The sequence below is a fragment of the Crocodylus porosus genome, unplaced genomic scaffold (genome assembly GCF_001723895.1).
Source record: "Crocodylus porosus isolate Cpor-Errol unplaced genomic scaffold, CroPor_comp1, whole genome shotgun sequence".
NCBI classification, from domain to species: domain Eukaryota; kingdom Metazoa; phylum Chordata; order Crocodylia; family Crocodylidae; genus Crocodylus; species Crocodylus porosus.
Window position 1 is genome coordinate 82,657,958 of NW_017728931.1, and position 22,829 is coordinate 82,680,786.

General features: G+C 42.6%; 1 protein-coding gene across 3 annotated transcripts in view; it reads right to left on the reverse strand.

Moving 5' to 3' along the window:
- Nucleotides 1-1,137: 1,137 nt before the first annotated feature.
- MSRB3 (methionine sulfoxide reductase B3) overlaps nt 1,138-22,829 on the reverse strand; it is a 128,407-nt gene continuing 106,715 nt past the window's right edge. For all 3 annotated transcript variants that reach the window (XM_019543281.1, XM_019543280.1, XM_019543282.1), the window contains exons 6-7: nt 13,892-13,989; nt 1,138-1,452 (exon numbers count right to left, since the gene is read on the reverse strand). In XM_019543281.1, coding sequence (XP_019398826.1) covers nt 1,288-1,452; nt 13,892-13,989 — 263 coding nt within the window. In that variant the 3' untranslated portion in view covers nt 1,138-1,287. The remainder of the gene's footprint in view (nt 1,453-13,891; nt 13,990-22,829) is intronic.

Sequence of the window (22,829 nt, forward strand, 5' to 3'; positions counted from 1 at the left end):
CACCTGGACATGCCTGTTGGCACACCAGTGGGCCACGGCATACCAGTTGGGAAACACTGCCCTAGATAGTGATGAAAAGCCTACCCACTTTCAGCCCGCGTCCAGTTCAATCCTCCAGAAGTTCAACCTGCCTAAATAAACAACCCTACTTATATTTTAGTATAATGATTCCAGTCCAGGCCTCTCATAGTTGAAGCTGCAGAAGGAGCCTCACAAAATAAGGCAAAGGTAGGTGATTTAGTGATCCCTGCCCAGTAAGGCTCAATACTTTTGGAACTTGATTTAATACTTCAGCATCCAACAAGGGGAAAAATGGATTCTGATACAGTTTACTTCCCTGCAGCTACATCCCTTTGCATGTCAGCAGCAATTTAAATAAATAATAAGGCTTTGTATCTCATCCAGCACTTCCAGTGGGAAGGAAATTGCATTAAGTGTAAGTTCTTCCTAGGTCTGATTGATAGTGTGGAATGGCTGAATATGCATAACCAAAGGCCATAAGCCTCTCATGTCATAACAAAAGTACATGTGCTGAGAACTCAGCATTTTGGGCATTTATAGACGAGTTCTAGGAGTTAGGGGGTGGCGCTTTAATTGAAGCGGCTCCAAGAGCCACTCTAACTAAAGCGCCCAGGGCGTCATGTATATCAGCATCCCCACACTGAAAAATGATGGTGGGAGTGCTTTAACTAAAGCTTGTCGAATGAGCTTTAGTTAAAGCATCCCTGCTGACATTTTTCAGTGCAGGGATGCTAATATACGTGTCACTGGAGTCTGCTGGAGTGCAGTAATTACCATGCTCCAGCAGACTTGATTAATTAAGTCTGCTCCAACACATAATTACAGCATATTGAAGCAGCGTCTTTGCACATATACAGACACCCTTTATTATGCTCAAGAGTTTTCTATTGACTGAAGATAACCACAATTCCCTTCTCCCTAACAAAAAGGAAAATAGTTCAGATCTATAATAACACAGCAACAAGAAGAAACTAAAAACAAATGATGTCAAAGCCTCTTATTTTAAGGATTCCCCAAAGCAATCCACCCATGTTCCCCCCCCACCCCCCAAAAACCAAGGCAGTCAACAAATATTTAGATTCATTATACAGTAAAGCAGATTCGGTAGGCAAGGCCTGTTTCAACAAAGAAAGAAAAAAATAGATAGTGCAGACCAGTATAACACATTTAAAAATTATTATGATATAAGATAGCAGGCAATTCTGGAAAAACATTCTTTATAAGCCATGTGGGATAAGAACAGTTTTCTACAGATTGCCCTTTGTCCTACAGCTCACTTTTGTCTGTCTGAGCATGACTGGTGCTACTGCTGCCTTCTCCAGCTTTGTTCTTGTCCACAGGCTCGAATGACAATGAAGCAGAGTTTATGCAATATCTTTTGCCAGTTGGTCGAGGCCCATCATCAAAGATATGCCCCAGATGAGCACCGCACTGAAACAAAACAACAGATTATCAAGGCATTTTTGTAAAACTTCATGACATGCCCTGGCCCTGGATATGGCCTGGGTGGACTTTTGAGACATGCTCCTTTGGGGCTTCCACACTTTGGCATGCCTTTCTGCCCCAAACACCTCTCTGCTGTCTGCTGCTTGACCCCTGAGAACCAGCTGTGGTGCACCAGAGGCCAACCGTTTGGCCTGTGGTGCCTCAGCACTAAGTGTCTTGCTCAGGCCTGGCCAACCCTCAGCAGAGGGCATTTTGCCAGCTAGAAGGGTCACACATTTGCCCAGTCATACACTCAGAAAAAATGGATCCCCCTTTCCATAGAATGAATGTCCGGTCAAAATATTCTGGAATCACAACTACCACTGCCATCAAGTGGTTTATAAGAAGATAACGAAAGGGTTTGGTTATAAAATAGAAAAAAGCAAAATAAATTTGTAATTATTTGTTGAGACAGACAGAGCTATAAGAGTAAACAAACAAAACAAAATATCAGAAAAACGACCTGTTCCTACCCTGTACCTTAAATCCATGGATACTGTCCCTAGCCAGCTTCAACAGGGTAATAAGCAAACCCTGCCTCTGATCTTTCTGTTGGGGTCTCCTGAAAGTTCTCCTGTCAACTTGCTTCTCTCAGTCTCCTTTACTCAGTGAGGGACTCTAGTCTCTCCTGCACAGGGAAAGACCAGAGGCGAAGCAATGCAAGGTAAGCTTATGTACAGTTGGCCTCTCTAGCTATCCACATACATCATCTTTGATTTCTAGGGGGGCTCACACTAATCAAGTAATTTCCAGGTTCCCCCTCCGCCCAAAGGTCTATGTTTACCACAGCAGAGTCTTTCCTGATCCAGTTAAGATGAGGAGTATATTGGCATCCTTTCAGACACTGAGATTTGCTTATCCAATATATAGTCTCATTGTTTCAAGATGTTACTTCATGTTAGAGTTATTCCTTTTAAAATGTACATTCACCATTGTCAGGCTCCTACAACCACAGAGCAGGTAGCCAATAGTCAACAAACCCCTACCAAATGCTTAATTCTCAGTGATTCTCTATTCATAGTGTGAACAAGTGGGGGCCACTATTAATCACTGTCTCTCAAAGCAGCCTTGACTATATTAAATTTACATTTATATCAAGTAGCATAATAGATACAGATATAAAAATGACAAAACTGAACCAAGCTTCATTCTAGTTACAGATGGAGACTAAAACATTTAGGAATGAATCTAATTCAGGAGAATATCCATGCATAGCAGACAGCGAACCCCAGAGGCACTTTGTTTTGGGGTGCATCTATGAGCGTGGCAATGCTATTACCATTATGCACTAGGGCTGGATTGGATCCACAAAGGTCCTTAGGCACCCAAAGTGGGATTTAAATGCTGAAGAGCTAAGTGTTTGTCTGAAGACTAAGAACATGCTTAATGCACACTTACAGGAGGGGGTTCCACACAAAACACAATAGCACCTGCATTCAAACACGGCAGTTGGTAAGAGTGATAGCATTGGCCTTGTATACAATAACCTAAATGGGAAAGCACCCATCCATGATATAAAAAAAACAAAATTCAAATTCCCTTCTGCTTGCAGAGGGGAGTAAACAACATCCCTCCTATCTCCCTGAAGAGTGTCCTAAGCACTAAGTCATAGGCTAGTCTGGAGAGGTGGTAGTGCTCACCCCTTCTGTCCACTTTGCATAAAAGAATTAAAGGCTTAATGAGCCAGAGAAAGAAAGGAAAGTGGATATGACACTGTAGCCTTGTGGTTACTGGGGACAACAGAGAATTGTTCTGGTCCCTGTTCTAAGGACTGTTTATATATTTTTTCTACTGGCTGTTTAATGTAAAACAGAGATGCAGTCCTGAGACTATGCACCCTTCCCAGGTGCACACCTTAAATGCTAGACTGTAGTCAAGTTCATTCACTTTATCCCCCTCTGACTGTGCATCTTTAATGTTTTACTGTTAACTTGTTCAAGCCTAACCTGATAATTTGACCGCTGTCTTAAAGGATGTGGATTTCAGGCCTGCCAGGCAGAGGAGAGTGACAAACTTGCAGCTTCTACATCCTGGGTGACTGCACTAGCCACTAGGATCCTGCAAAAAGAGCTGCTACCGGCACTACTACTAGTTTAGAAAAAAAAAAACTTCTGCTCCATTCTTGAGAGAATAATCTTAAGCCAGGTACAGACATTAAACTTTTACTGGTAGAAGTGATCAGAAGCCAGTCTATGCCCATAACAGAACAGAAGTTAGGCACACATAGACTGGTTTAAAAATGGCAGAACCCAGTCTAAGATGTGCTCTCCTCCCTGGTCCGCCAAAGGGTGAATGCATGTTGTTTTCTACTGATCTAAACTATGCTGCTCACAGAAAATCATGTCACTTATCTTGATTCTGCATCAAGTTTTGGATATCTGTACCTTACTCACCTAACTCCAGGGCTCAGGGCTATGAATTGCAAGTGGAAATAGGCACCTAAGCTCTGAAGAGCAATGGGGTTTAAGATACACTTCCCTTAGCAACCTCAGCTAGCCTCAAAAGCTCCATGCTTATCCTGCTGGCTGTTGGGAATCCTATTCTGAGGCACCTAACTTTTCCATGTATTGGCTAGATGCCTAGGGCTACGGACAGACATTCAAAAAGCTGGAGCCTGAATTAATTCGACCTTTGCAGATTAGTCTAACCTGCCTAGGTTGAACCCATTTGTAACAGAACAGACATACGGGCACATGCCTGCAGTTGTTCAGGCCAGGAGCCAGGGGCACTAGAGCCCTCAGCTGCAGAGAAGCTGTGCTGGGGGGAGGCTGGGCTGAACTGGCCAAAGAGGGGTTTAATCCCCCCCTCCCTGTCCTACTGGCAGGGACTCAAGCCAGGTCTGCCAGGGGGCCCCCCCTCACTGCTGCATGCCCTGGGCCAGCATGGTCCCTTAGGCAGAGGAGAGCAGGAATGTGGGTTATTCTCCACACTGCACAGCTGGGTCTGCCTGCCCCAGACTGCTGCCAAGTGGTAGAATAAGCCCCCTCCTGTCCCCTGAGCTGGGCTGAAGCTGCCAGGCTGAAGGAAGCTCCCCCTGCCCTGAGCTGCGCTGCGTGGTGTGGCAGGAGCGGCGCTGCGTGGTGTGGCAGGAGCCACAGCTGGAGGTGAGGGGAGAAGGACAGCTTAAACCAGGCCAAGCCGGCTTCCCCTCCCCTGCTGCAATGACTCCCCCTCCCATTCCTGCTGCTCCTGAACTGCTCCAGTTGGTGGCGGGGATGATCTTCTTCCCCATGCGTGGAGCTCTGGCTGCAGCCCCCAAACTGAAGCCTTCCACTTGGGCACCTGCTGCCTTCCAAGGCATCTGGGAGCCAGAGCTGGAGCTCCACACGCAGGGCAAAAGCTTTCCACCCCTTCACCCAGACCGGCACAGCATGGCAGCGGCAGCCGCAAATGACAGAGGCAGTCCCTTTATTAGGCAGCTGCTTGTTAGGCTGCAGCCCTGGATCCTGCACAAAGCAGGGGGCATGGCAGTGGTGGCCACCGGGTTCAGAGCCCGCCGGCCCATCCAAGCTGGCCAGGGAAGCCCACTCCCTAGCCAGCCCCCACCTGGCAGGGCCAGACGCTGGCTGGCAGGGCTCCTTGAGGGCATCAAGGACAGGGTTATTCCCTCTTCCCCTGGCGTCAGGTGGTGAGGACAGGAGGGGGCTTATTCTGCCACTTGGCAGCAGTCAGGGTGGGCAGACCTGGCTGTGGCATCTCAGGGGCAGTGAGGGTAGAGGGGAGAATAACCCCCCTCCCCACCCCCTTCTGCCTCATGGGCCATGATGGCCCACAGCTGCAGCAGCCCAGTTTCTGATTGCTGGTTTAAACCAGTTTCTGATCACTTAAACCGGTTTATGCATAATGTCTGTCCCTAGCCTAGATGTCTAATTCAAGGTTATGGGTTCCACCCTGGGGCTGCACACCTAAAAGTTAGCAATCAACATGCTCAGTTTAAGAGTCTTTAAGTCCACTTCTGGATCTAGTCCTCACATCTTAAGATCAGCCTGCAGCAGATAACAGTCACCCAAGAAACTAACTTGAACAATTGCTTATGTGCCTTTCATTGGCGGAAGCCCTAAGCCTTAGATCAAGCCAAACTGCTGCATGACTGCCACAAGTGGAATGGGCAGCCTCTGCTGCACAGGTGCTGTGCAGCAGATCAGGGAGGGGATAGGCAATATGGCAGCAAATAGGGCAGGGAGCAGCAAGCAGAGCAAGACATCAGGTGGGGAACACAGAGTAGGGAGCAGAAAGCAGCAGATCAGACAGAAGAATGGGATCAGAGAGGCACTTGGGGAGGGTCTAAGGCTAATTTGTGGCATGCATACCAAAAAGGTTGCCCCTCCCCTGCCCTAGATAGTCTCTCTGCAGACTGTATATTACATTGCAGGGAAAGCACAATGCTGTAGTAGAATTGTATGCATCTGAAGTCATTCAAAGATTTCCATATTTCAAATGCACTAATTATTTCTGGCTAAATAATTGAGTGAGGCAATAACTTTGCTGCTCACAAGGAACTAACGTAAACCCAAATAGGCTCTCCTCATGGATAAAAGTTTTGCTTCGGATGAGTGGGTTTCATATATGTAACATTCTATTCTATATCTTACTGACCATAACAGACACAACATTCACCTTCCTTAACAGTAGACATTTAGAAAAGCTGACCCATTCAGTCTACTGACGAATTAAGATTACACTGTTATAACTGCATTAAGAACTGTATGCTATTTTGATAACAGCTTGTTGAGATTAGTCACTTTTTTGTTACACACACTCATTTCTCCAGTGTGTCATGGAAAATAAAAAAATAAAACTCTGGACTTACAAACCATTTTCCTTGAACAGGACAACATGCTACTTTATTAGGCCTCAACATGTCTCCCATTAAAGTAAATGGCTGATCTCAGTGAGAACTGGACTGATGCAACAGAGATCATACAGTCCTTAGTGTATTAGCAGTCAGACAGCTAACCAATTACTGACTTGATATCCAGACAGCAAACATAAAGGACAGACAATTATTCTTCATGTTTAATTAATTGACAGTAGTAATAGGATAAACCAGTAATGCTGATCATTCACAACTGGGAGTAAACTACACATGTTACTTAGGTGAAACTATACATGTTACTTAGGTGCCTAACAACTCTTGCACCCATGGCTAATATTTTGCCATCTTTTTTGCTGCAGTATTTTCTTGCTCTTATGGTCTTTGATCAACCCATGCACACAGGCTGTCTGCAGGAACAGGCAGAAATTACTGCTTCAATTGATACTCTCCAATACAAAATTTCATAGGTTTTGGGGCTTTTCCTCAACAATCATGAGGTCTAGAAAAATAAAAGCTGAAATTCTGACCATCAGAGATCTTCAGAAGCTGGGTATATGCATGCCTTCATACCAAGTTAATAAAGCTTACCAGGGAGAGTCTGAAGTACTCTTGCAGTTGATCTGCATGGGTAAACCTCTACAGAGGGAGCTCCAGCTCCCTGAGGGAGACCTATGTTAAGCACCCAGCTCCCCTACCAAGCCAGCAGGATGTCTGCATAGCAAAAGTCAGTGCTGTGCTAAGACATGCCAAGCCTGCTCCTTCAAGAGGCAAAGCTTATTGGCACATAGGCATGGTGTGGTGCTGCACTAAAGTAGTGACACTGCTTTAGACTAGTGTGTGCAGAGTAGGCATGGCACATCTCAACGCAGCTCTGCTGTGTACTATATACACATCCACAAAAAGGCTGGAAATGGTTTCAGTATACATTTTCCATGTAGAAAATCTCAGTATTGGGGGGCTGGCTTAAATTCAGGATCATCTTGGATTCAGGTAAGTATAGTATTATTCCATAAATGCATTTGCAATTGATGTTTATCCGTCACCAATATCTGATATTTTATGTATTTCCATGGTGATGCGTTTCTAACAGAACTGAAAAAATTGTTTCTCAGATATTCTCAGAGATGCTTTTGTTTTATATTAAAGATAATTTTTTCTCTGAGTTTGATCCCTAATTGAGGAGCATTTAAAGAGAGGTGTTTCACTGCTGCAAGCAGGTGGAGGGACATTTATTGGAAAAGCAACTCCTTTTTCATCTGCAAGAGATTAATGAGGATTTGACTAAGGGAGAGGAGTATTTCCCTTCAGTTTCACCAAGAACTGCCATATCAGTCCCACTGCATTTCCAGCCTGTAGTAAAATCACAGTCTTTTTGCAGCTGCATATATGATTCACATTCTTAGTACCCTGGGGAGGGTAAGACATGCTTATGTTATGGATACACTATGTGGTGTTGTTAAGCTGTACCTTATAGCGTCTGCAAGATGTTTCTTACCCATAGGCTATCTTCCTGTGTGATCTGCTGGGAGTTCCGGTGCCACTAGTAGGAAGTTGCTGAAGGATTGGGTAATGGTTATAGTTTTATTTGTCTTTATTTAGTAAATTGGTTTGCTTTACATTTGTGAGTGGTTAATGCTGCTGGCGGGAGGGAGGTCTGCCAGATTAACAGTTCTGAGAACAGGTAAATAACAGTCCCAAAGTCCTTAGCCCTGACCACAGCCTGCCTCAAGATGCACTCAAGCGATGCCAGGAGCTCTGCCTGTATTTTGAATGGAGCCATTGCACACCAAGTCATCTACTGGTTAGACTGCCGTTGGCTCTATTCAGTCCTGCCAAGCGGAGCTGAAGGCAAGAAGGGGGCATTTGCAATGTTTTCAAATCAGCACTGAGTCAATGAGAGATCCCGAAATGCTGTGGTGCCACAGCTGCTTTGCTAGTGGCTTGTAAAGAGCTGGCTGCATGGACAAACCTGCCCGTTCTCCTTTTCTCTGGAAAACAGATGGAAGGGAGAAAAAAAAGCATCCCCAAGCAATTATTTGTAGAGCCCAAGATGCCTGCCACCCCACTCCACCCCTTGCTGCTGATTGGCTGAGAGCTGTCTGTCATGCAGCCCCACCCCTTTTACCAACTGGTGGCAAGGGGTGGGGGCTGCATGACAGACAGCCCTCATGACCAATCAATGGTGAGGGGTGCAGTCATATGATGGACAGCCCTTATAGCCAATCAGTAGCAAGGGGTGGGGCCACCTGGGCCCCTCAGCCAATCAGAGGCATAGAAGAGCCCCGACCATGATGAGCCCTCAAAAATGGTAGATGGCCCTGTGATCTGCCCACCTGCCTCTTCAAGTTGGACACAGGTCAACTGGACATCAGAAAGTTTGATGTTTTCATCTCTCTAATTTGCTGTCTTCCCATTGTGTCTTGAGAGTAATGGGCACTGCTTGCTTGATTCTCTCTCTACTCTGCATTATTTGACATGACTCTAGCAGATTACCTCTCATTTATTTCTTCTCTAAGTTAAATGCAAGCAAGCTCTGACTAAGGTCCCAGAGGAAACCTAAATATTCTTTAACAGGGGTAAACGAGATCTGGCCTGCAGAGCTGCATTGTCCAGCCCAGGGGGCTCCCAATGGATCTGGAATTTGGCAGTGGGAGAGCGGCGGCAGCATGTCGGAGCAGGCCCATGGAGATGGATGGGCTGAGCACCACTGCTCTACAAAGTACCTCGTAAGAGCATTTGTTATTCTGGATGTACTGTCAGGTATGAATTTCAGATCATATAGCTAGCCAAATATTATAGACTGAGAAATACAGTCTTTATAACATAAGGGGTAGGTATCTTGTCTTCTGGAAATTTTTGCATGCCTCTAATTTAGTGTTATTATTTTTCCATGATGTTTTTTCCCCTTTTCGGCTAGATCCTTCTAGACACAGGATGACTAAAAATGAACAAAGCATTTAGATCAGCGGTTGTCAACCCAGGGTAGGCGTCCCCCCAGGGGTACTTGAGAAGGGCCTACAGGGTACACACGGGCTGGTGGGGCCAGAGCACCACTATGCACCGTCCTGTGCTTGTGCGCAGGTACCACCCACCCGGCCAGACACAGGGGCGGGGGAAGCTCGCACGCAGCGGCTGCTGCCACTCTGCATCTGGCCCGCTCCCCACACCTGTTCTGCATCCAGCCACTGGGGGTACACTGCCCAAAAAGGTGGAAAACCCCTGATTTAGATGAAGACATACCACTGATTTACGTAATGACATTATGAAGTCTACAGCATTATTCTCTATACTTCCATGTTTATACACCTCTAAGTTCCTGTTCTGAGCACTGAAATATATTGAGCAAATCTTTTTCACTGAGTTGGCCACAGTTATGGCCAGGTCTTTTTCATGAGTAGTTTTAGTTAATTTAGGTCAGCTATATGTATGAAGAGTCCAGACACTTGTCTAGTTGAAGGTTTTCTGCCATTGTTTTATTTACCCCCTAAATAGAAGCTGTTACCAGATGGATGTACCACATTTACCTGAACATCACCTGCACCCCTTTTACCCAAAATTAGCCCTCTGAAAGTGTGCGTCTCAGGCAGGGAAGCTTATTTTTCTGCCAAGACCAAAGTATGGAGACACCTAAAATATAAAATAGCTCCTGTTTCTTTTCTTTCTCGTCTTCCAAGTGACCACGTGGAAGGAGAAGCAGAGTCCGGTCTTTGGCAGCAGCTACAGTTTTAACCCCTTCGCAGCTGAATAAAAACTAATCTTCAAGCTCTTCAGCTCACTTAACCTCCTTCCCCTGCTCAGATAAAAGCATCCGATTCAGCTATGAAAGGGTCAACTATAGCTTCTGCATATGGATGAAAGGGAGGGTAAGTCATTAGGCTCTACGCCTGCTCTGTGCAGCCATAATTCCATAAAAATCATTTTTCTTAATTCTGCCTTCCCAAAAACAAGGTGTATTTCTAATTTGAGGACACGTGATATGTGAAATAATACAGTAGGTCCTAAGCACAGGCTATGGCAAAGTATTGTCAACACTTTCACTATTTCATGGATTAACACTGCTCTAAAACAGCTAGAGAAGACCTACTACTTGTTCTCTCCATGGCTGTGTCTTCACGTGCAGGGCCATGAGTTTCCAGCAGCACCAATCGTAGCAGCACAAATTTGTGCTGCTATTTTGTGCAGCAGGGCACACTCTTAGTTGTCCAGTTTGCAGCAGGACACATTGTCCCACAGCTCCATGAGCTGCAGAGAGGCTGGCTGAGGCGCAGTCTGCCTCAAGATGCGCTGCATCTTCATGCCTCTTCATGCACTGCGGAGCCCCCAGGCTGAGGCACCCTGTGCCCCAGTCAATTGGGGAGCAACACATGGCGATGGAGAAACAGGCAGCCTTGCTCTGCACCGTGGAGCCCCCATCTAGAGGCACCATGCACCCCAGCCAGCCTCTCCCTCACTGCCTGGGGCACAGTCTGCCTCGAGACAGGGGAGCAGGCAGCCCTGGGCTGGCTGCTCCCCTGTCTCCGTGTGCCTCAACACAGGGGTCTGCTGTGGAGCCCCAAAACTGAGGCACATGGAGGTCCCATCTCAAGGCATCCTGTGCCCCAGCCAGCTGCAGGGAGCCGCCATACTGAGGCAGGCAGAGACATGGCAGCAATCAGCCCTGGGCTCTCTGCTCCCCCATCTCGAGGCACACTGCGCCCCAGCCACTCCCTGGCTGGCTAGGGCGCAGTGTGCCTCAAGACAGGGGCTCCGCAATGGAACCCCTGTCTTGAGGCACACAGAGACAGGGGAGAAGCCAGCCCTGGGCTGCCCGCTCCCTTGTTTGAGGCAGAATGCACCACATCCAGCTGGAGAACAGCTGGCTGGGGTGCAGGGTGCCTCAAGATGGGGGCTCTGCAGCATGTGGAGACAGGGAACCAGGTAGCCCAAGGCTGCCTGCTTCCCCCCTTCCCCTTCTCCATGTGTCACTAGGGCATGGGGTATCTCAGTACAGGGGCTCCCTCAGCTCCAAGTTTGTCCTGACTCATGGTACTTTGGCATGCTTTGCGCTGCCTTTTTTATCTGGGGGGGGTTTTGCCCCCAGGAAATCCTGGTAGCAAATTTTGCCTTGGCGCTGCAAAGTAGCAGCGCTGCATAGTTTAACGTGCAATACATGTGGTTTGTGGTGCTGCAAAGAGGTCTGCAGTCCCACTAACCACATGTGCCTGCACATCTGGATCCAGCTCATTTGTCCATGGAAGCCAACGGTTCTGTCTGAATGATTTTACCTGCAAACAACAAAAAAAATCCAAATTTGTGAGGATATTTTATCATCCATTAAAATGAAGTAAGCCAGTGGGCCAACTACTTGAAACAAATTAACTGATCAAAATTTAGGGCATTCTATGATGAAGGTAAACAGACTTTGCTCTGGTTTCTAAAAATACCTTTATGTCACTTTCAGTCAGAACTGGCACAAGACATCTGCCAACAGCATGCTAGCTGGCTTCCCTACAATTAGTCTCAAGTCCTGTATGTCTCAGGTTAGTTATAACAATAAAGCTGGGGAAGACAATCTGGGAGATCTTGTCATCATTAGTTTGAGGACAAAAGAGTGTCCTAAAGTTTTAGCTATCAGTAGAGAAACTACATTCTCTCCCAGACCACTCAGGAATATTCAATTTCTAATCAGTTTTGATCTAAACATTCATTAGCCTTCCTCAAAATCAGTTCATCAACTCAATAAAAGAAGTGTATCCTAACTCAAAACTGAAGAGCTAAACATTGCCCCATGATACAGAGAACATTTCTTATTGCTCTGCCTCTTATCTTAGTTTGTAAACTAGAGGTCCTCAACCTTTTTAGACTCAAGACACCTCTCCATAGAATAAGGCACCTCTTGGAAAATGCCACTCTTCATTTGCACTCATTTTTTTACTACAGAAAAAATACTAGAGCAATTCTTCTGTTGCAAAGAGCTCAAAAAGATTAGAACTGGGCAGAATGTTTTTAACACTACCAATTCTTATTTGAAATTGCTAGGTTTATTTTGTGAATCATGTTTGCGCACCTAACAGTGCTAACATCTTGTGGCCCCCAAAACACCCTGGTTGAGAATCACAGTTATTAACTATATACAAGCGAGGATAAGTTCATTAGTTGAAAACAAAAAAAACTACAGTCCCATTCTTGCTAGCCCTACAGTTATACCAGGGACATCCAATGGTGAGAACTTCACCAACTGTTATCAGTCTAAAATATACATTGCCGTGTACTTTATAATTTATGTTTTTACTTCAACATTTTCCTTTCAGGCTCTGCATAAACTGATTCAGTGTCAGGTGTAGGACACAGTTGTATCCAATACTACTCAACACTTCACTGTATAAGCCCCAAAAGCAATTCAAGAAAGTGAAAATTGAAGGGAGACATATAAGCTCATATAATGCCTCTTTCTATTATGAAATAAAAACAACACAGTTTGAGTTTCCTTAATATTAAGAAATATTGTTTATGCAATAAATTCTCCTACAAGGTGTTAAAGTATTTTGCAGTAAGGGGTGGTAGAAGAGCTTCTGGGGTTCCTAAAATATTTTGAGCACAGCTGCTAAAAAAGCACATTAAATGGATTTCCTGTTGCATGCTACCAAGGAAAAACTAATACAATTTTTCTAATTGTAGTCATAGATGTTTTCATCTAGACAGACTCAGACTTGGCTTTGTTAGGTTCAATCCTGAAACCACACTCAAGTTAATGAAAATGTTGCCCTTAATTTAAATAGGAGCAGAATTGGGCCTGTTAGAATGCTGTAGCATTTCTGAAAGTCTCTTTACTTACTCTGATTATTTATGTACAAGTGTAGCCTGATCAGCAAGAATGTATTCCATCAGTAGTGAATCAATTAACCCATCCTCAGTCCTATCCAGGAATAGAAAGGCAGATTTTTACAGCACAAAGGAAGTTGTTGCTTTCTTACCAGAAGCAATTGGAATTGGATAGCTATGACCTGCTGGGAGTTTTTGTTAAGTGCCAAGTCAGCAGTCTCCCTCTTAGGTAATGATTATGCCATTCACTTCACAAAAACCAAAGCAGCACAAAGGAAGCAAGCAAGTTAAAGAAGACAAATAATGGAAAGTCTGGGAGATGCTGGCATTATTGACTTTGTTATTATGACAAATGGAATTGCCTGATGCCACTAAGTATGCCCTGGGAACAGGTTCAGTTAAAACTGTGCCTCAGTAATGCATAGTGATAGATTCTGTTATAGTGCTTCCAAATTTTGTCTAAATTATTCCATTAAAAAGGTAGGAGATCAGGATTTCCAGAAAGGCAATTTTTTGTAGACTAGGCACCACTGCTTCCAACCATTTATGCATGGTGAATATGCATGGTGGTGAATATTGTTTAAGTTAGGTAACAAACATTCCAACTGGCACTCATCTCTTATACCTATGATCCATCATAAAATCTTAAAATGTTTAGTATTTAAACTGCAACAAAAAGGTTTGTAATTTGCTGTGAAACTAGAATGTGAGATAATGATTTTTGCAGTCTTTAAAGATCAAAATGGTCTCTGTGTGCTATCAACTAACCTGACTACAGGATGTTTCAACCCTGTGCATCCCATAGGAGAAGTCATCAGTGAAAGTAATTGCATCAGGACTGATCACATCGAAGAATGAAGGCCAACCTGGAAAAGAGGAACAAGATAAGCAAGAGAAAGAGAGCACTATGGTATCTGTGTGTCAGATCACTCTAAAAAAAAATAAAATTACACACCAAGCATAACACTTTCAAAAACATCTGAAGTGATTTAGGAGCTTTAATCCCATTTTAGTGACTTCAGTTCCTGAATCACCTAAGGAGCTTAGAATATTTTACTTCCAATAAAAAGTTATTCACACACGGAATAAGTTGCCCCTCTTCTGTATCAAAAGTTTTTTCTAGGCAAGCACCTCCTCCTTGACAGTAACTGTAGCATCTAGCTCAGAGAGAGCTACTCAGGTTAACTTAGACTCGGATTCAATTACTTTAAAGTTGTAATGGTCAATAAAAATACCCTAAATTCTACTGAGGCTCCAAATCAGAAGAGTTTGCAGAACACTAGTATCGTGCACTCCTGGTGCAAAGCCCCACTTAATAAGGGAACTGCTAAATTTTAAACTAACTTTAACTTCAGAGTGCTCTCAGGTGTAGTCTTATTCAGAGATTATAGTAGTCTAATCTCTGGATGACAAAGGCAGGGACAGACATAAGGTTCACATCCAGAACAAAAGACCTCACTCAAGTTACCAGAAACATGTTCTTCCACACAGATGCTTCCTGAGCATTCAGTAGCAGTCTCAGGTACCAAACGGCTACAAAGCCATATACCCGATTTGCAACAAATGGCTGAAGTCATCTGAGAAATGATCCTTTATCTTTTAGCTAGACAAGGTTGTTTGGGTAAATCTGATATATTTTATTAGACTAACTAAAATAGTTGGGAAACTTGTTCTTTGCAAGCTTTTGGGTGAGGCCTTCTTGGGATGTTTTCAGAGGCAATGTTCTTTTTGACAATTTTTTCTGAGCAGTACAACTACAATCCAAGGCATCTAATGCTCTTTCATTATGCCTAGTTTATATACTTGCTGGCTGGAGGCCTCCACTTTCTCACCTACAGCAGAGATTTCTGCAGTTATGTTCTCCATTTAGAAACCAGAAACACTGCGTGCAGTCTGTATTTTATCTTCTCTCTCTTTTTTTGCTGTAATTATTGCAAGCATTTCTGTCAAGGAGCTTTTTACAGGTGAGAAAGTAGGAGGGGGAGGGAGTATGTTAGGACTACAGAATGGCATGAGCTAGGAAAGAAAGAGGCCCTGGACCTGTAAAATGCCTTATTTCTTGGATGCAGTGTTCTTTTCAATTTTTTTTTAATCCAACTTCTGTTACTGAAAACCTCAGCAGTTGAATGTGAAATCTCATAATTTCTTATTCCATTGAGAAACTGTATCAGCAGAAATATCTGAAGTATTCAGGTACATATAATTCTTCACGACATGCGCATAAAGGGAATCGGACAACATCTCTGATCTCAATTTTTCTGGAATAATCCTAATCTGTTTTTCTATCAGATGGAAAAGAAAAACCATGAAAATCTTAAAGAAAGGTAGCATCTTTTTCATTCCACCACTGCTCCCTGAGCATCGAAACAGCTTTTTACAAAATAATCAGTGCAATCTGGATTACTTCTGTTTCTTTTAATTTAAGCGTGTTATATTTATTTAAACAATGGATTGACAAGAGCACTCCAGATGTCCCTTGGACAATGAAAATTTATAGGGCCTATTCTCTTCATAAACCAACAATATAATATAGTAATTACCATTACTTCTTCCTTAGGGCTTCTAAATACTTCTAAATATAGAATGGCTAGAGTTGCTTGGATTTCCTCTCAAATATACTAGACATCTCCAATCTACTGTTAAAATGCAACAGGTAAGCAGCAGCTGGGATCTTCTTACCAGTGTTTTTATAAAGATTCAACCATTAATAATTTCTTTTTTGTTTCAGGTTCAGTAAAACCCCTGAACTGAATTTACTTCCCCCAAAGGACATTTTTCTCTTTTCCTTTGAATAGTGTCTCTTGTTATGTTAAAACATGGATAATGTTTTTAAAAATATAATTTACACATAAGCCAGTTGTATGTCTTTAGTATCAAAGAATCTAAACAGCATCAGATGAAGTAGTGTAACCTTAAACTGTAATTTTAAAATGCCACCAAGAAGCGTCTCAAATAAATTTTAAAAACTATCATTGACCTAGTAACCTCAATCTCAAGCCTTCAGCTTTGGATACTTTTTTTGTTTGTTTTTCTTCCAAGATCACGACTGACAAAATAAATGTATGTTGCACAAATACCCTACAACTTGTATCATTAGGCACTACTCCAATTTTCATGTAGTATAGATTAGTAATATATGTGACTAAGTCAATGAACCTGCCATTCAAATGATTTAACCAAACATATCCTGATATAATGCATTAAAAGGGAAAATTAAATGAACAACAAAGACAGCCCTGTCATCATCATCAATACATCATCCCTGCAATCCAAGATTTAAACTATTATGACTATTGTTATTGTTAACAACAATTATTTGTATTTGGAGCATATATAGGATCGAACCATGGAGCTGCACCCAACTTGCTGAGTCCTGTAAAATCTTTAAATAGTTAAACAGTCCCTGCATCAGAAACTTAGAAAATTTAACCTATACAGAATTTTCTGAAAGATCCCCCCACCCCAGCCATTAACTCACTAAGTGACTTTCTGTGAAGTCAATATAACTTGAAAAGCAACAACTAGCACAGAAGCTAGCACTTTTATAAAGTTAGGTAAGCACCATTTACTCCATTATCTTTTGAACTATTTGCATTACCATAGATTTAAAACATTTCTTTTGCTTATGAAAGACATTACTAAATGCTACATCAATTGTAGAGAAAACATATAGAAATCTTTGGTGTAACAATGTTTCATAAGGAGTTCCTACTTTACTAAGTTTTCCATTCAGACAGAATGTAGGAAATAATTTTGGGTCTTCCAAACTTCATGGGCCACACTCTTCCCTCAATTACGTCTGAGTGAGGCAACAGATCTATCTTAGATACTTTCTGGCCCCTGTGTTCTGTAGCAGCTTAGCAGCTACAAAAATCTTTAAGTGTCTTTGTTCTTAACATCCCTGTGAGGTAGACATGTACTGTTATTGCTGTTTCACAGATGAGAAACTAAGGAACTAGCCAGATCCAAAAAAAGGATGTAGGTGCCTAAACCCCCACCAAAATAGAGGTTAGGCACCTAAATACTTTTTAGGACTTATCCCCAAGTGACATGCCCAGGGTCACACAGGAAGTCCATTGCAGATCTGGAAACTGAACCTAGGTCTTCAAAGTTCCAAGTGCATATCTCCATGACTGCTGGACTACATGCGAAACAATATTATGGATCACTTATATAAGAAAGAGAGTGCAATAACCAGTAAATAACACACAGATTTGTATGTATAATCATCTATAACTCTGAATAAGGTCCACTACACAGAAACTTAGGGCTATTCCTCCCTTTTGGGAGAGTTAGATCTGTGGCAATTTTCCTTTGGAGTATTTCAAATACAAACATCCACAATTTATAAAAGCATGTTAAAATATTCTTGCTATGGTGTTACGTAGATCTGTGGAATTAATTTATTAAAATAACCAAAACTCAGAAAAATGGTTTTGAGGCTCAATAATTTGTTGGATATTGACCAGCACAGAATCACTCAATCAAAACACAGTTTGAACTGATCCCATTTCATGGCGAGACTTCCTTTATAAAGCACTATGTATTCTCAAGTGTGACTCCATACAACACGTTGCCCTACTACAGTTTAACCAGCACAGCTACCATTACAGAGACAAAGTTAGGAAACAAGGTAAATAGTGATTAAAAGATAGAAGGCAGCCTTCATCCTGTTTACTTTAGATATTAAATACAATGAGAATTTATGTTACACTTTATTCACAATTAATTTAAAGGGGGCAAAATATTCTTCACCACCAAAAACTTTTTTTCAAGATTTGGGACAAAACTTAGGAAAATGTATTGACAACAATCTCCATCCACGTTGCTCCAAGAAAACTGCACTTCTCTGAAACAAGGCAACTCACAACAACTTGGATGGAAAGTGACAAAACAATAAAGAAATTGTTTTTGTTTGATTTGCCAACAGACTGAACTTCAGAAGGAGACCAAAGCAGGCAGAAGTCCAGTACCACCTGCAAATGATACTGTGAGACCTTCCACTTTAACAAAGCCTTTCAACTATCACCGGATTAATAGGGGGAAGGAGGAAAGAATGAGAAACAAATGCATATCCCTAGCAGAGCCAGCTTTCCAGTGCAGGTAGCAGAGCAAGGACCAGCTGCAACGTACAACCTAAAAGCTAACTGCTGCACTGACTTTAAGGTCCATTACTGTGAGGGGTGTTTATATCCACACAGTCTGGACAAGCACCCCTCAACAAGCAGCCCCCTCAACAAGCAGCCAGTGTGGAACCAGACAAATCACAACTACTATAGTGGCAGGAACAGAGCTCTTTTTTCCTACTTTGTGAACTACTGAACATTGGGGAAGCATCCAGATGAGTGGGAATGTGCGCTCTGCGGCACCTCAAAGGCTTTTGAGGCACTGCAAATGCACATGGCACATATGAAAAGGTTCTCTGTGCTACGTATGTGCAGCACAGAGCACAAATTAGATACTGGGACATCCTAGTACCTAAAAAACCCACACCAGAACAAAGTGGCTGCAGTGTGTGCAACATGAAACCGGAGCCTGGTTAGTCAGAGCCATGCTCCAGCTGCTGGCCAGGCTTGGCACACCCAGATTGCCACCTCTGCAACCCTGGGAACCCCTGGCCCTAGTCTCCCCTACCCCACACAGGGCAATCTGCCATGCACCAGAGCGCACGTGCAGGGGCATTCTTTGGAGACAAGTAGCAGTGTCACAACTCCTTAACTAAACAGTTAAGGAGAAGAAACAACAGTGATCAACAGCTCTTCGGTTGCCAGCCTGTCATGTGGCACCAGCAAGAGGCAGGTAACAGTGAAACTATGGGGAAAGATGCAAAAACTTGGAATCTTAGGACTAGACCCACTGAGCCTTCTCAGTGTGGAACCAGAAACCATCGAGATGAAGACAGAGTGCACCTGAACCACATCTTATCAGGAGCAAGAACACTATTGTCTAGATTTAAGTCAGAAACTTAACACAAAATTACTAAATACACAGCAGAGCTGGTTTGACCTGGTGGTAATATTAAATAATTGGTATGAGAGCTAAAAAGTAACACTCCCCCCCCACAATGAAACAAAACAAAACAAAACAAAACCCCAAAACATTGAATGCCTTTGTTTCTTTTGCCATCTGCTGATTGGGAAATTAAATGCGCTTCCCCAGGCTAACAGAGGACTCACAGAAAACTTTAGGTATAACTGTAAGTCACTATTTCTAAATCTGCATTTCAAGAACTAAAAATTGTTAGCTAAATGGTGCCAAAGACCAGAATTTTGGGAGGAAGCAATGGGTAGGAGACTGTTACAATTGCATTAGTTCTCAATGAAACTTTTTTTTAGTTCTCTTCCAAAAATAATAACAATACTGCTTTAGTGTCTGGTTCCTTTCCCAGGTTTAAACATTTCAGCTTGTTGTAAACTTATGGTTATAGGATTTGTAATGCAAATACGTGCTACTTCTGAAACATTAAAAAATGTCTGTACACAAGTATAAGGCAATTTGTTTGTTTTTTGGCTTTGAAAATAAATAATGCAAAAATGCATTAGCTATATTCATTTACGTTTTCAGAAACACCAAGTACATATTTAATAGGCATTATTTAAAATCTGATTTATAATGGTTAAAAAAAAATCAATATACACCTGAGGCCAGATTTTTTACCTTTACACCATTAAGAACTGATGGCGCAGTCACACCATTGATATCAGTGGAATAATGCCTCAATAAAATCTGTGTGACAGAATGGAGAATCCATCCCATATGCTAGTCTAAATAACATCATGCTGTTAGGTAGTTGTGATGGTCCAGGAAATATGAGAGAGAAGAGTTTGTGGGTGATATCTTTTATTGGACCCACTGCATGGCTGGGATAGATGTAGACAAGTTTTGGAGTATCCCAGTACCCAAGGAAATATTGTGATACTCCAAAGCTTGTCTACATCTATCCCACCCATGCAGTGGGTCCAATAAAAGACATCATCCACAAAATCTCTTGCCTCTACCATGGTGTTAGTAAATTTATGACTCTTCTGTAAATCTTTACACAAGCCATGCATAGTTCTGTGTTTACTGGCCCAATCTTCACTAAAATAAGAATTACTATGGCAAACTCCCATCAGATTCTAAAAAACGCTGTACATAATACGCTGCTCAGAAGATCAAATTAATTGTATTAAAAAAACACTGTCTTCACTGTTTTGAATCATGCTATACCTATTCTATATTATATCTACCTTCCAAAGTATGAAACCTTCGTCTTACCAAATGAAATTACATTCATGGTTTAATGGCATCCAAGTTTATATTTCAGCTTTCTCAACTCAAAGACATTCACCTATATCATGTAAATATAATAATAAATGGCAGCCAAGCATTGTCATTTTACACAGGGAAACACAGAAATGAAGCTCCTTGTAAAAGCTGGACTTGCTCACACTACAATCGCTGTATACATTTCTGGAACTTGCATGTCAGAAAGTATCATCTTCAATGAACCTTTCAAACAAGAACACACAAAAGTTTTGGTATCCAGCCTAACCTGACTTTCACCCCCTTCAAAAAGAGCTGGGGAAAAAAAGGGCGGGGGAAGACATACAAAAGGAATTTCTCAATTGCTCAATGGTCTAATATACTCGTAACTCTCTCTTTCCTTTACAGCAAGTGAATGATGAAAACCTGATCAAATGAGCCAGGAAGCTATAGATTTACAATAGGTCACAGGGGTGCATTCTCAGAATTAGACAAAAAAAACTGTAAGTAGACATTGGGAAACTGCACAGGCAGCAAGTGAAAACATCACTGTCATGAAAGAAAGGGTTTAAAAGGTTAAGAAAAATCTTGAATTACTATGGGTAAGACACTGAAAGGGAGCGATTTTCTTAAAAAACAGGAGTCAATCTGATCTGGCTCCCCAGGTATTATGTGGAGACCTAAAAAACAGTCATTTAGAAAGTAACTGTTTCAAGGAGTGCAGTTAAAACTACGAAGACATGAAATTCCAGTCAGAAACAGGAAATTCTTTAGGGAATATAAGAATTTTGTGAGTCAGAAGATGAAAATTGCCATGAATACCTAACCAAACTAATCTAATGAAGTATTGTCACCAGGAAAGAAGTTTGATGAATTTATGTGTAGGAGAGCACAAATTTAAACAAATCAGAAAATTAAACTAACCTCTCTTTTTATTTTTAACTTTTTCCTCTCTCCTGTTTTTTTTTAATGGTGCAAACCAACTTTGACTGCTGCAGATCCTTCTGTACAGAGGGACCATTTTATTGTAGATAAAAAAACAATTTAAAAGTATTAAAAACCTTGGTGGGGGCTCCCTTTTATAGCCTTGGGGAAGTTGTTTGCTTATTATTTGTTGCTGTTTGTATTACTGTAGGCATAGAAGCTCTATCCTGGTCAAAACCATTCCTGCTAGGCACTGTGTAGAAACAGTATCCTTGGCACAAAGAACCTAAAAATTATAATCTTAACTTCTTAGATGCTCCACATTCAACTGTGGGTTGATATTTGCTTTCTTATATGGTTGTTGTGACAATCAATATCATCTAGAAGGGCTCAAATTTTGACTGACACAACACTCAAGCCTGATCCTGCAAAGTACTTCTCTTCACACATGAGAACAGTCCCATGGTCTCATGCTCAGATGCTTAGAAGGCCTTGCTGAATTCAAGGTATAATAGTCAATACTTGCAGTACTGAGCCCTTAGAATCATAGAAAATTAGGGTTGGAAGGACCTCAGGGGGGCCATCTAGTCCTATCCCCTCCTCAGGTCAGTCCCCAACTAGATCATCCCAACTAATGCTTTGTCTACTCAGGTCTTAAAAGCCTCCAAGGACAGAGATTCCACCACCTCTCTGGGTGATCTGTTCTAGTGCTTTACTACCCTCCCCATGAGAAACTTTTTCTTAATATCTAACCTAAACTTCCCTTGCTACAACTTGAGACCGCTGCTCCTTGTCTTGTCATCCGCCACCACTTGGAACAGTGTAGCTTCAGCCTGCCTAGAACCACCTTCCAGGTTGTTGAAGGCTGAATCCCCTCTCAGTCTTCTCTTCTGCAGACTAAATAAGCCCAGTTCCCCCAGCCTTTCCTCATAAGTCACATACTACAGCCCCCTAATCATTTTTGTTGCCCTCCACTGGAGTCTCTCCAAGTTGTCCACATTCTTTCTGTAGTGCGGGGCCCAAAACTGGACACAGGACTCCAAATATGGCCTCACCAGTGCTGAATAGAGGGGAAGAATCACCTCCTTCAATCTACTGGCAATGCTCTTCTTAATGCAGTCCAGTATGCTGTTGGCCTTCTTCACAACAAGGGCACACTGTTGGCTCATATTCAGTGTATTGTCCACTGTAACCCCCAGGTCCTTTTCTGCACAGCTGCTGCTTAGCTAGTTGGCCCCCAGCCTGTACTGGTGCAAGGACTGTTCCATCATAAGTGCAGAACTTTGCACTTGTCCTTATTGAACCTCATGAGATTTCTTTTGGTCTAATCCTCCAATTTGCTGAGGTCTCTCTGAATCCCAGCTGTATCCTCCAGTGCATCTATTACTCCCCCCAGTTTGGTGTCATCCACAAACTTGCTGAGGGTGCATTGCCCATTCCATCCTCCAGGTTATTCCTGGTATTGAACAAAGCCAGCCCCAGGACTGGCCCCTGGGACCCTCCATTTGATACCGGCTGCCAACTAGACATTGAGCCA